The 13,459-nt window shown below is 38.8% G+C and overlaps 1 protein-coding gene across 1 annotated transcript; it reads left to right on the forward strand.

The window, feature by feature from the left end:
* The first annotated feature begins 39 nt into the window (after positions 1-39).
* Positions 40-4,370, forward strand: LOC145239000 (lysyl oxidase homolog 3A-like). Its single transcript, XM_080102296.1, has 13 exons — positions 40-123; positions 466-650; positions 781-943; positions 1,114-1,291; positions 1,370-1,545; positions 2,086-2,277; positions 2,497-2,680; positions 2,897-2,983; positions 3,106-3,262; positions 3,664-3,864; positions 3,963-4,026; positions 4,150-4,261; positions 4,330-4,370. Exons 1-13 carry the CDS (start codon positions 40-42, stop codon positions 4,344-4,346), a joined length of 1,800 nt encoding a protein of 599 aa, XP_079958422.1. The 3' UTR covers positions 4,347-4,370.
* Positions 4,371-13,459: the final 9,089 nt, after the last annotated feature.

Below are 13,459 nucleotides of genomic sequence, written 5' to 3' on the forward strand. Positions count from 1 at the left end.
TTTCACTTTCAGATTTGAACAGCACTGCAGTTGCTTAGAATGCATTCCTTTGTTTTTTATCTGCTTGTTATAGTTTTTGACTGGAGTGTGTCCCAGAGAGTTTATCCAAAATCTCCAGAACCGGTAATGTTTTGTTTTATTTCTTTACAACTACGGTTTGTGGTTGTTGTGTAGATCAATGGTTCGCAAATACTGAGTCGCGAGTTAATTTTGATCGAAAGATCATCCTCTTGAGGTCGCGACAAATCCATATGTGTTATTAATGCAAACCAGTGATATAGATTTCGTCACTCCATGAACTAGATTATGTTGTTTTGTTTTAAAACACGGTGTTTTTGTTATTGTTTGTTGCTTACGTAACGGATCACTTGAGATACAAAATTTTGCGACTTTCGTGCAAAAACGAACATGCTGACACTATTTGTTTAAACTCATCACCAGTTTTAAATGTGAGAAATTTTGCAGGTTTTTTTACGCCTCAAACCTTTTAAAGAGGCATCTCCATTGCCACACCAAGCCGGTTTCTTGGAATTATTTTATCGCGGAAGTTGGTTCAGAGTTTGTAATGAAGACTGGGGTGATACGGAAACGTCGGTAGCTTGCGGAAACCTTGGATTTCCAGATTTTGCTCCAGTGACTCCAGCCCAAGAGTAGGCAACTTTAATTGTAACTTATGATGTGTAACATATTGCGAAAGTATATCTATCCTTTCAAGTCATTGACCTTTAGAAACATTACACTGCTAGCTTCATTTTTTTAAATGTTGATAGCTGTTTGCAGATCATACAGGGCAAATTGGGATATTCTTATTCGCACTATGGATGTTCAATGCGACGGAACTGAAAGCAAATTATCAGAATGCGATAGTGTAGCGGTCACCTTCAACAGATTGTGCTATTCAGGAGAAGCCGTAATTCTAAACTGTCAAAGAAAAGCCGCTGAGGTGTGAAATTACTTGCAACTTGACGATACTTGTGTACAAGGACATCGCTTAATGTAAAGTTAAATCTTTTTTTAAATTAAAATTGTTGGCAAAATCTAAAATCTGAAATTGTACATACGTAATGTACACATACCATACTCGGGTTTGTTGTGAAATCAGTTCCATTGTAGAGCATTCGACTGCGGGCAGGTGCTTTGGTCGGGGAAGGCAGAGTGCAAGTTGCGAATGAAAAACACTGGGGTGGAGTTTGCAGCAATCTATGGAACATTAAAAGCGCCAACGTCGCGTGTCGCCAACTTGGATTTGGCACAGCAAAACAAACTTTTACCAATGCTGAGTTTGGCAGAAGTAAGAACATGAGTTAATTAACAGAACACTATAGCGACATGAATTGACAATTATATAACAAGCTAAAATATTTGACAGGTCATACACTCGTTTGGTATACCAATGTTACATGCAACGGAGATGAGAAAAAATTGACTGACTGCTCATACGAGCACCCAGAGGTCTCGAATTACCTTAACTATACATCCCCTGGTTGTTCAATACGGCAGCAAGCCAGCTTGGTTTGTCACACTCCTGATACTGGAGAACGGAAGGTAGGATGCAAAGCATGTGCTATTCTACAAATATATTTTACAATTTTACCTGTCGAAATCAAAATATGCTGGAAAATATGTCAAGAATTTGTTATTCCTGTTTCGTCAAGTTAGTGCCATTTGTCACGTAGACAACACGGAAGAAACGTTTGGCTGAACGTTTGTTTGTGTTCCGTTATTGGTTGCAGATTAAAATAGTTTCAAGTGCCAAAGCTTTGTTATTACGTAACCTCAAGTGGCGAAATAAAGCTCGGTGACAAAACAGCCCGCGGCAGAAATAAACCATATTTAAATGTTGCACAAACAATGCAAAAACTTTCAGTTACTGCTCGTAATCTGAACTATATTCGAAATCGGAACCATGAGCAGCAAAGCTGTTTTTAATATAGGCTAAATAAAGAAAATAAAATTATTATTCTACTTGAAAAACAAATGGTCTGATTAATGTACGTTGCTTAGCTGTGAATTTCTTATGACTTTTGCCCTTATTATTCCGAATATCCGTACATTAAAATGTTTGCTTACCAATTCCTCAAATAGATCAATCTTACGGATGGAGAGGATTTTACAGTGGGACGTGTGACCGTCCGTGTAAACAACAAGTGGGGAAGCATATGTAGTGATAATTGGAGAATTAATGAAGCAATGGTAGTCTGTCGCCAACTTGGTTTTGGATACGCTTCCAGAGCTCTGCAGGTGAACTTTCGCAAACGCAAACACATTTACTTTGACGTATATTTCGAAAAATTTAAAACACGCTAGTTGTCAATTACTTTTTTGAGTTCAGGATTTGTCACATTTTTGTAAAATACAAGTCAACCTAATAGTCCAGCGCACCTACACCCAAACACAGACACAAAAAATGATCGTGATTCCTCCCCGAGAGCGTCCTGGGCTCGAATGCCGTGAAAACAATTACAAAAATGTGAACTAAACGAGTTGTTATTTTAGGATGTGAGGGGTATGACATCTAGCGGAAATTTGGATGTAGTTATGTCTGACGTTTGGTGCGACGGAACCGAAAGTTCGCTTGAAGAGTGCCAGACAAAACCACCACAGTTGTATGGAATATACCATCATTGTGGTGCAAGATGGAGACTTGGCGCTTCCTATGTCGGCGCCGTTTGTACAAACAGTCAGTCAAGTTATAACTCGTTTAATAAAAAGTTGTCTGCTACAAAAATAGCTTTACATTTGTTTTTTGCTTATTGTTTTACCAAGTGTTTAAACACGTGTGCAGCTCGTTTTTAGGACACATATTGTTTGAAAACAAAAAAGTTACAGTTTTAAATTTTACCTTTATTTTGTTTGCTGTGTAGTTAGATTTGGTAAAATTTATGCTCCTTGTCAGGTTTGCCCGATCTCCAGCTTGATATTCCTCAGTTAGAAGATTCAATTGCAGTCGATTTTCAACCTTTGTGGAAGCTTACCTGTGCAGGCAAGTTTGAGTTCATTTAAACATATCCATCAAAATTAGTAGTTGTTTTTCTTGTAAATGCAAAAAGGTGAAACAGTTTTTAGTTTATTTTTTCATCTTTTTCAAAAAAGTAAAATTTGCAGCCGACGAGAATTGCTTGGCGCCTTCAGCTAAGAACATCACTGATATGAATTCAATAAGAAGCCTTTTGAGATTGACAGTAAATGTGTGGAACCGAGGAACAGCAAATTTTCTGCCCTGGCAACAGCCTGGCGAATGGGACTGGCATCAATGTCATGAGTGCGTAGACCCATATTACTTTTTTATCTTTTGTAAAAAAAATTTGGGGGTGTTTTTACGTTTGCCAGGGCTAATCTTGCCGCTATACGTGAACCTAGATTTTTAGCCGACACAAAATCGAGATGTACCGACACAAAGTCCAGTGGTGGGATTCAGCCGGTTCGCACCGGTGGTATAGAACCGTCTCACGAAATTTTATGAGATCAGCGAACTGGCTGGCATTACTGGTTAATGTCAATGGACTTTGTGTAAAAGAACCGGCTGAAAAATGTGACTTTTGTGATAGAACCGGCTGACGAAAAATTTGAATCCCACCACTGCTTTTATCACAGAGCCTAATGTGCAAATATTTAGTTGACAATTGATTTAACTTTCAAATATAAATCTCATTATTTTGCCAGACATTACCACAGCATGGCTGAATTCGCACATTACGATATTCTTTCCTCTGATACTTTCCAACGGGTTGCTGAGGGCCATAAGGTGAGCTTCTGCTTATCGGACAGCGCTTGTGAAAGCGACATATCTCCTGCATACCAATGCAATGAAACACCTGATCGCTCGAACCAAGGAATCTCAGTCGGATGTTCGGATGCTTATTTGTAAGCACATGTTTTTTTTGCGATATCATAAAATGGATGTTTTTTTGGTATTGAAAGTTTTTTTGTCTGTTACCTCACAATGTTTGTTTTATTCATAGCGCTTGGTTTGACTGTCAGTGGATCGACATTACAGACGTGCCTTCAGGAAACTACATTTTAAGGGTAAATATTACTTTGCCAGGTGCTCTATGCATCTAATCGTTTTACTTGAATAGTTTACGATACTACTTTACGATACTAATCGTGATACGTTTCATAATTAAGTAAACAAAAAACGCATTTTAGGTGAGTTTAAATCCTCGTCACCTTGTTGCTGAGCTTGACGTAACGAATAACGACATAACATGTGAAATGTCTTATGATAGGGAAACTGCAGTGGTAAAATCGTGTGGAATAGGTAAGCAACATTGCCAGTATATCAATACTTATCGCACCAATATTTAAAGTTTGATATTTTTACTCCAGGTGCAGACCGGATCTAGTGTAAAATCTGCTTTTTCGTCCACGTTTTTGTTTTTGTGTTTTTGTTTTGCGCCACTACAACACAATAAAGATTATGCCAAATATATGTCAATTTATTCTTGTGCGATATTTTATTTCGGAATGACACTGCTTCAGTTTTTCGCCAGTGTAAACAAAAATTGGCTCCCGAACAGAAATCACACAAAAAGCTCCCAAACGATAAACTCCTTACTCAACAATTTCAAACATGTTTATTCCTCCCCAACATACCACAAAGTAGACTTTAAACTAAACTAAATCATTTATTTAAGTGCTTTGAATGTGCTTTATATCAACTTTACCGTTCGTATTCCAAGAACTTAAGTGTCTATTTACAAACCGAAGAAATGTAAGTTTCTCTCTTGAGTAAGTGAAATTGTCATAACAACAGGAATTAGCCTGCGCTTCAGGGTGGTGACCGATCACTTGTCAAATTTCCAAACATGCTTAAAAGAGTGGCAGACGGTCAGCGTCAGTGTATTAATTTCGTTTATTAAAAAAGACATCGTTAGTTTTTAAACAAAAAGAAAAAAAAGCAAATATAAAAGCCACAACATTAAACATTTGACAGTATCTGTTCAAGAATACCAAACAGTTCTAATAGAAACAATGTAGAAGGTTTTGAACCGAGGCCAATAATCACCAACTGCAAGAGCGATGGCAATAAAAGTGGAAAAATGTATGTAAAAGTGTTTTTTAAGAAACGATTTATGCTTTGTATCTGTTTTTTATTAAACAGTCTAAATAATCAACTGATTCAAAGAAAGAAACATTCGTTTACATTATATTGTCTGCGGGAGATTTGTTACGTACTCAGCTAGATGCAAAAGTTTAAATATATGTGAAATTTTGTACCACACACAGAGAGTAATACGTGGTGTAGACAAAAAACGAGTTTGAGAACACCGATTAACATGGTGGACAGGGGACTTCAAGGGGGGCAAGATGGCACTGGCAAAACGCACGAATGACTCGCCTGGATATTTATGGGGACAATTGGTTAAATCAGGGGTCGGCACCTTTTTTGCACTACAGACCAGTTTTGAAAGTGAAGTTTATCGCGGACCGGTCTTCAAAAAACTACAAATATTTAGCAATAAAAACGCTTAAATTAGTTTATCATCCCCGGGATACATGGGCAAAATGTTTTGTGGCATTTAACCTGAAAAATATACGGTCCGGTAACGAACTCTTCGCGGACCGGTACCGGGCCGCGGACCAGCGGTTGCCGACCACTGGGTTAAATGACTTAAGTATGTCTATAAACAGCAAACTCAAGATTCTTCATGAAAAATCTGCCTCCCGACATTTGTACGCCCTTTATTGTCTAGTCACCGCTTTTGATCTATTATACATTTTTACACCTGCTACTGACACCTTTTTTGCCACTGTTCGTGCAGTTTGTTATCATTGGTTTCGGTTCCAAACCTTTTCTCGGGTGGATAGTGTTCAGTAATTTACGTTGTGGCTTTTACGTTTTCATTTATTATGTTTTTTTTAAGACGGAAGCTGGCGGTGTCTTTAAAACAATATAGCACTATAGTGCTGTGTGCTGTCGAGCTTTTTCTATATTGCGCGATAACTGCGCCACTCTGTGGCAAATTATTTTTTGTTTGGTCGACGTAACTGTCGCCATATCCTACAATTTTTTTAGTGACCACGAGATTATTAGAGTCCGGGGCAGGAACTTGGCCGAATGGTCCGGCGCGCCTGACCCATATACAGACATAAAAAAAAACCTGATCGGGATTCGTCCCCGGGAGAGTCCTGGGTTCGAACCCCGTGAAAAAAAAAGATTATTAGAGTCCAATACCTCCACACCCAAGACACTACAACAAAATTTGTCCGTAATTTTTTTGCTGTGCTAACATTGTGACAGTCTGCATATTTTTACTGACGTAAAAACGGATAGGTGTGTGCTACAACCGTTTTCAAATCAAGTATTTTGACAATTTGTCTTGTCAAGCCCTCTACGACTACGTGATGTACGTTATAATGTTAATTTTTTATTTTTTTTATTTTACTAGTTTATGCCGAAACAACCACATTGTTCATCAGCAAAACTTTTAGTTTTCGATCTATTATTGTGCTGATATAGTCACAATGGTTGTAGGTAGATGATCGTGTTGTCTTTTTGTGATCTTGTAATGATGCTGTTGTAATTTAGTTTTGGATGTTATTTCATGTGTCTCCAAGCGTGGCTTCGTGTTTGTTCTCATATTGTTTGTTAGTTGTCACCCAAATCCCCAAAGAGTTTATTTCTCGTTTCTGACATTTTCCGGATATAGATGTTATACGCGCACAATATTTGCGAAATAAATGGCAAGCGAACAAAACTAGTGTGGGAGGTACTCTTAGAACATTTTTCTTGATAGTTAACTTGGCCTGTCCAATCTTTTGATGGTTGAGGGCCACCCATTTCAGAAATTTGTTGCGGGCAAGTGTTTTACCAAATTTATATACGAGTTTAGTGTACCACCGGCGGCGGAATATTAACCGGGAATGAGATGGTCTCCTGCTTACCCAACAGTTTGGAGGACAAGAAAATCCAACAGCGCGAGCCTGGGTGGAGCAGCCGCCGGTGCAGATCTTGGCGGTAGTAGCAAATATTCAAATGGTGGTACTAATTTGTAAAAAAAGACAAACGGTATAAATTTTAAATGATTACACATGCAGGAGTTTTGTTGCGCTAAGAATATGCAATCTGCATCACAAGTTAGATATCTTATAAAGACCTAAGATAAGCTGTTTTAAATTATTTGCCTGATTTCTATGAAATTACGCTTTTTCTTACAACAGCATGTGCTGCGCGCGATATATTGGGTTGTGTGACGTAACAACTACCTGCCAGTTTTGTCTGATAATGATAACGCAGCGTGGTTTAGTTATTTTTGTATCTGACTTCCGTGGATCACAGTGCTGCTACGTCGATTACATTCAAAAGGCGTGTTTTGTAGTGCAGACAATTGCTATTGGTAAGTTATTTTGTGTATATGTGTACTCTTACTCCTAATAGCTAATAACTTAATTTGTGAACTTTAATTGATGTGAGTTTGACTGCTATGGCCTAATATGTCATTCCGCTTTGCATTAGTTTCCCTATACGTGTGGTTGGGTTTAGCCCAAAAAATGCTCCTGTACGATATTCTTACGTGAAGCGTGACTTCTGCTCTTACACTATCTCTCAACATAGCTTCTGTAAGGATTGTATTTGACGTCATAAAGGCGCATTGTGGTTTTGTACTTATTTGTTTAGATGTGTGGCACTATTTGCTGGGATTGCCTGTGTTATATATTTTCTTCCCATTTTGGTGAGCTTTTTCTCTCGTGCAGTGTTCTGCGCTTCGAAACGGGGTGCGTTGACAGGCGTCACTTAAGCCCTACGTACCTCAGCAGAGACATCAGCTCCTTGTTTAAACGACCGGAAAAAAGTAAGTCGACTGCTCGAAAAAAAACAACAATAAGTAACAGCGAATTAGTTTTGGTTTCAGAATCGTTGTAATTAATTAAGAGTTTATGAATTAATTGGGCTTCAAGCAATTCAACTGGAGTATACAAGTATCGACGATGGCTTACGTAGACAAAATAGATGGGAAATAGTCGATAAGGTTAGTTAAAAGGATGCACATCCACTCGTGATAAAACCTAGTTTAAAAAGATTTGCAACACACTCAATTCTGTGCACTAAGAAAGAAAAGGGGATGCGCCACAATCAAAAATTGTTGACTCTTTTTATTGGATGTTTGAGCCTATACTCAATAAATATGAGAAAATGCTTATGAATGCTGTTGTATGGGGAGTCACACTAGTGACTAAAACAATCTCCAAGGACCACGGTCGGACAGGCTTGACCGGTTCGTTTAAATACAGATTGGCCCCCAAATAGCTGGTACCCATAACTTGGTTTCGTAACATGAAGTTCACAATTGGGTTGGTCTGGTAACGGCTATGAACAACAGCGTTCAGCAACAGAAGTTATAAAATTATTTTCAAAACCGGCGACCAAAGCTGAGCGTTCAAATTGACCACGTGATTTCTGGTATGTCGGGTAGTTGGCGACAGGAAGTAATCCTTTATTTGTGCTAATATCGTTGCGATGAACAGCATGACTATCTTCTGTAGCCTACAACTGCCTAAAATCTGTTTCATACAAATCGTGATAATTTAAGGCGAATTTAATATTATTTAAGGAAGGACGTAAAATATAAAAATGTATACCTCCTGCCATTAAGAAACTGTTATTTTCGTTCCTTGAGCTTGACGCAAACTGTAAGCATAAAATCAAAGCAATGCAAGGTTAATCATACAACTTTTTTTCTTGATCTGTAACGTTTTCTGCCACGCGGCCAAACTACTGTAAAAAATATACTATTGTGCTGAATGGCGCTATTGCAAATGAAATAATACCGGTTGCTAAAGATATGCTTTTAGAGAAATAGTACTGAACTATGGATGCTCAATACAGGCGATTCCTGTTACAAAATAATGTAATACAACTGAAGCATTCGTCACAATTAAATCATTCTGCGCATTCTTGAAGGCGTGGTTCTCAACTAGTCCATAGACGGCTAGTTGTCCTCAAAGACTTTGGGTGGTACATAAGACGTCCACCATGTTTGTCGTTAAACTTAAAACTCTAAAATAGAATGGGTCACAACATTTTTTTAAATTGACCTGGTTTTCCATGGCCTAAAACGAGTTGAGAACCATCGTCCTAGATCAAAGTAATAAGGCTCTATGTTTTAATGTAATTTGGTCTTTTATCAATATCCTTATTGTGAAGTTCACATTCGAGTTGAATATGTGAAGACTGTGAAATACTCGCGCAAAATTGTTTGATGGCCAACGAAATACTATTTGTTGCTAAATATAGACCATTTTTACGTATGATTATGCCGTGTAGTGCAGAACAAGGGGCTATTTACTTATGTTTTTTTGGTTACATAAATAAAAAAAAGAATCACATGTCCTGTTTCCATATCTGGTGGTCAAATCGGACTTATAAGTAATTGTGGCCCGGCAGGACCAACACCAGAACCAGTTGCTGTTAACTATACAAGATCGGATCAAACTGCATAGGCTAGAAAATTCGACCCTATTTTACAGGGATTTCGAACCCACGAAAGGATCCTTTTCCGAGTCTTGCTTTCACCACTGAGCTATAGTAAGTCGAATCCCAAGCGCCTGCATTGTATGCTGCACTCATCAGATTTGGAATCACCAAGTCGAGCATTGATCAGCTAAGATGAACAGGGGCGGATCTAGAAAAAAATTAAGGGGGGTGTCCAACAATTATTTGGAAAAATCCCTAATGCGGTACTGACGGGTTGGGTATTCCCCTTTCCAAAAACGTCACAACCTTGACGTCACTCACGCACCAAACAAGCTGCGGTCGCAAGGCTTTTGTAACTACGGAGTGCCTATAATGCGTAACAGAGGCTTGGGGTTGGGGAAAAGCTGTTTATTATCATGGACGCACCATTTGCTGTTTAATCGTCTCCACGGTTTGAGACCTGAGTACTATTACCCCGATGCACCTTTGAAATCTCTCTGTTCTGATGTGTGCTAAAAAAAAATCAACGCGTTTATACCACGATACGCCTCACGCCAAAGCTAAATACTTAATTTAACGTCAAACGGAAAGTGGTTGTTTCGTTGCAAATCGTCTACTAGTTCAAAACGATGCGTTAAGTGGCAGACAGTGTGCTTTGTCCAGAATTGCAAGCAGGTCCGAACCAGAAAGTACAAGACCTCAACCTAACTCGCAACTTTGGCACGCAAAGGCGAGCGGAATCTTTTATTACCAGTTATCTAATAAACAAAAAAACTATAGATTTTAGCGAAATCATTAAAATTTCCAATTATCGCTCTTGGCTCTGCTATCTAGCTTACTCAACAAAACTGCATAAACGTGACTGCCAGGTAATCAAAATACATTAGTTACTTAAAAAAAACTTTAAAAGGACTGAACGCCTTTTTGAATCGAAGGGTAACCTTATAGGTTGCGCAACGTTGCGAATGCAATAAAACCGGTTACTACGCAAGGCATAAAAAATGCCAAGCATTGGCAAGTTACCAATTACATGTACCTTAACAACATGGTTCGATTTTTATCCATTGAATATTTGTGACAAACAATTACGTGTTTGGTAGGTCATAAACAATTTAGCATTGGACATTTTAGTCGGATTTAACATCGTTTAAATGCGAAAACAGTTTAATACATTACATTTAGTGCAGTCAGCACTTTTGACTTCAGCGTCCTTGGCGGATAACCACTTTTGTATTGTCAGCGCAATAAACTATTCATTTTAACCCTTGTTACGTCACAATAGACTATTAGATGAGCCAATACAATACGATGAAGGCGCACGGCTTTGAGATAAGGACTCCTTGTATTCACGCAGCGGTCAACGGAACGTTTAGTGTATTTAATTTACGCACTTTTTTTCAAAATGGGAGCCCGGCAAATTTCCGAGGGGGGTGTCAAAACACCAAACACCCCCGTCTAGATCCGCCCATGAAGATGAACATATAAGTTGATTCGATATAACGCCGTCAATATGCCTGGCGCACTATGTGTAATGAGTGTGTCTTGACCACTGGTCTACATGTGCGCTCTTGGGCAGATCCCAGTTATATATAGATGCTCATCTCAGCCCTTTAATGCTGTTTATATTAATTACAATGTCATGAAAATATTATATAAACGGGCTTTTTAACAAACAGGCTTTTAAAGTTTCGAGACTAACAAAAGCTTATTCTCGCGAGGTCTGCGATAAATTCTTTGCAAATATGTCCTTTATTGCTTGCTAAACAAAAATAAATTATGATTGTGTATTGAAAAACAGATTTCGCTTGTGTAAACACCAACTCGGCTGTGTGAGACCGGAAGCGTTTCAATCGACCCACTTTGTTTTTTTATACGCATAGTTGATGACCTGTAGAAAGTATAAACACAATGAACAAGGGGGAATTAGGCTGTCGACGCTGCATCAAACCACCGCCCTTTCGCAAGCATCGTATCCCATTCACATCGCCTTTTTCGAACAGAGTTAATAATTGCAGGTTGGGTTTTCCGCTTCGGCCAATCAGGTTTTTCTCTCTCGTGTCGACCGGGGTCTAAAACATCGGCCACGCGAACGCCGGGCGGTTTAGACATTGTAGGGTATAATTTTTATGTCGTGTGTCGGAAAATTGGCTTACGTCTGTCTATAATTTGGCATACGTATGTTAATTGCAAATATTGAAACACAGTTTTTTTCTGTTGTATAAGAAAAGTAGTTTGTTTGTTTCACATAAAATTCTCTTTTTTCTGTTTTTCTTTCCATAATAAATTATTGCCTCTATTCAATCCGAAAGCGTTACATTGCAAATGCTTGCGGCCCAGATTTTAATAAAATATCTTTGTCTTTAAAATTTGACTGTATAGAGCAGTGGTGGCCAAACTACGGCCCGCGGGCCGCATCCGGGCCCCAGTCCTGTTTCATCCGGCCCGCCAAACACCTTGCCTGGCTTTTTCCAAGCACCATATTTACCACTGTGAACAAGCAGTGCAACAGCGCTGGCTGCTACTACCAGTAGCTTGTGGCAAGCGTTGTTATTTTTAGAATAAATGCCCTTGCAGCGTTATTTTTAGAACAGTCTGCCAACCATGACGTAAGTAGCTAACATATATTTTAATAAAGATGGCAACCAGTTACGACAAATTTTACGTAAATCTCATTTAATCCGGCCCTCCAGTGGCAAGACAGTTGCAAATTTGGCCCTCTGGTAAAAAAGTTTGGCCACCCCTGGTATAGAGGGTTTGTCGGCTTCTTTACGACAACGCCACCTATGAAGATTATGTATTAAATTCATTCACTTTATCTCATCATTTTTGGATGAAACATAAACCCTTTTGTCGACTTAACTTACCGACAACTCAGTAGGCCTACTGCTAAGGCAGAGGTGCACAACCTGCCGCCGTGAACATGTATGCCAAAATCTATGTACTGACGGCCGTGACGTAAGCAAAACTTTTCATATTATAGATTTAGAATTCAAAACTGCTCCAAATAGTTTTTATAGGACTGAAAATAGTTTTACCAGCCTAATAGCCATTTGTGTCCGAGTTTTTGTACTCATGTTGTATGCAAACAATGCGAAAAAGCACTGCTGCGTTACAATACAGATGGTTACGTCATAAACACTAAAGATTGATCGCTAGACCAGTACTCTTCAACCGGTATGCACGGTGCACCCTGGGGTGCACAGTACGAAAAGGTATACAAGGGTGCATCACAAACTTTTAATGAACCATTATTATTATGTAAAAGCATATAGAGCCAATAAATGATAAGCTGCAGACAGTGCACACTGTTTCGACCTATAAGGTCTCATCAGTGCAGCTGGTGTGCACTGTCTGCAGCTTATCATTTATTGGCTCTATATGCTTTTACATTGATACTGTGACACTGAGCCGACTTCACTGTGGTTCCCAAGCAGTTGCTTGGCCATTGTGAGCCAGTTTCATCTGTGCTGTATGTCCAGTTGTGGCATCGCACAGACTAGGTGATGCATGGGGTTGTACCCTGCGCTCCCAACAAACTGGAGTGCCGTTGAATGGCTACACTAGCCAATGCGGCCGATCTCTCGTCACCAGCTGCACTGATGAGACCTTATAGGTCGAAACAGTGTGCACTGTCTGCAGCTTATCATTATTATTATTATTTGAAGATTTAGGTTTCAACTTGTACAAATGAACCTATGTATATGTTTTTAAATGATGATGTCTAATTTGATTTTTGTATTTAGGTGTAATATTAAAAGTTATTGTTTAGTTAACTTTTTTGTCTGTGATGTCTCTATTCAAATATTTTACGAAAACTTCCACTTTTTTATCAATGATGATGATACCCATAAGGATTTTTCATATCGCTTTTTACCCCAGTTTACCTTTTAAGTAAAGGGGTGCATGAGTTTGTCACAACAACTTTATAGGGGGTTCACCAAACCAAAAAAGGTTGAAGAGCACTGCGCTAGACTATTCAGCTCAATCTGTACATCAAGTGAGAAAATAATCTTGAATTTTTAGGCGCCATTGGGTAGCATA

This window comes from Phallusia mammillata, chromosome 7, assembly GCF_965637545.1.
Source record: "Phallusia mammillata chromosome 7, kaPhaMamm4.hap1.1, whole genome shotgun sequence".
Lineage (NCBI taxonomy): Eukaryota > Metazoa > Chordata > Ascidiacea > Phlebobranchia > Ascidiidae > Phallusia > Phallusia mammillata.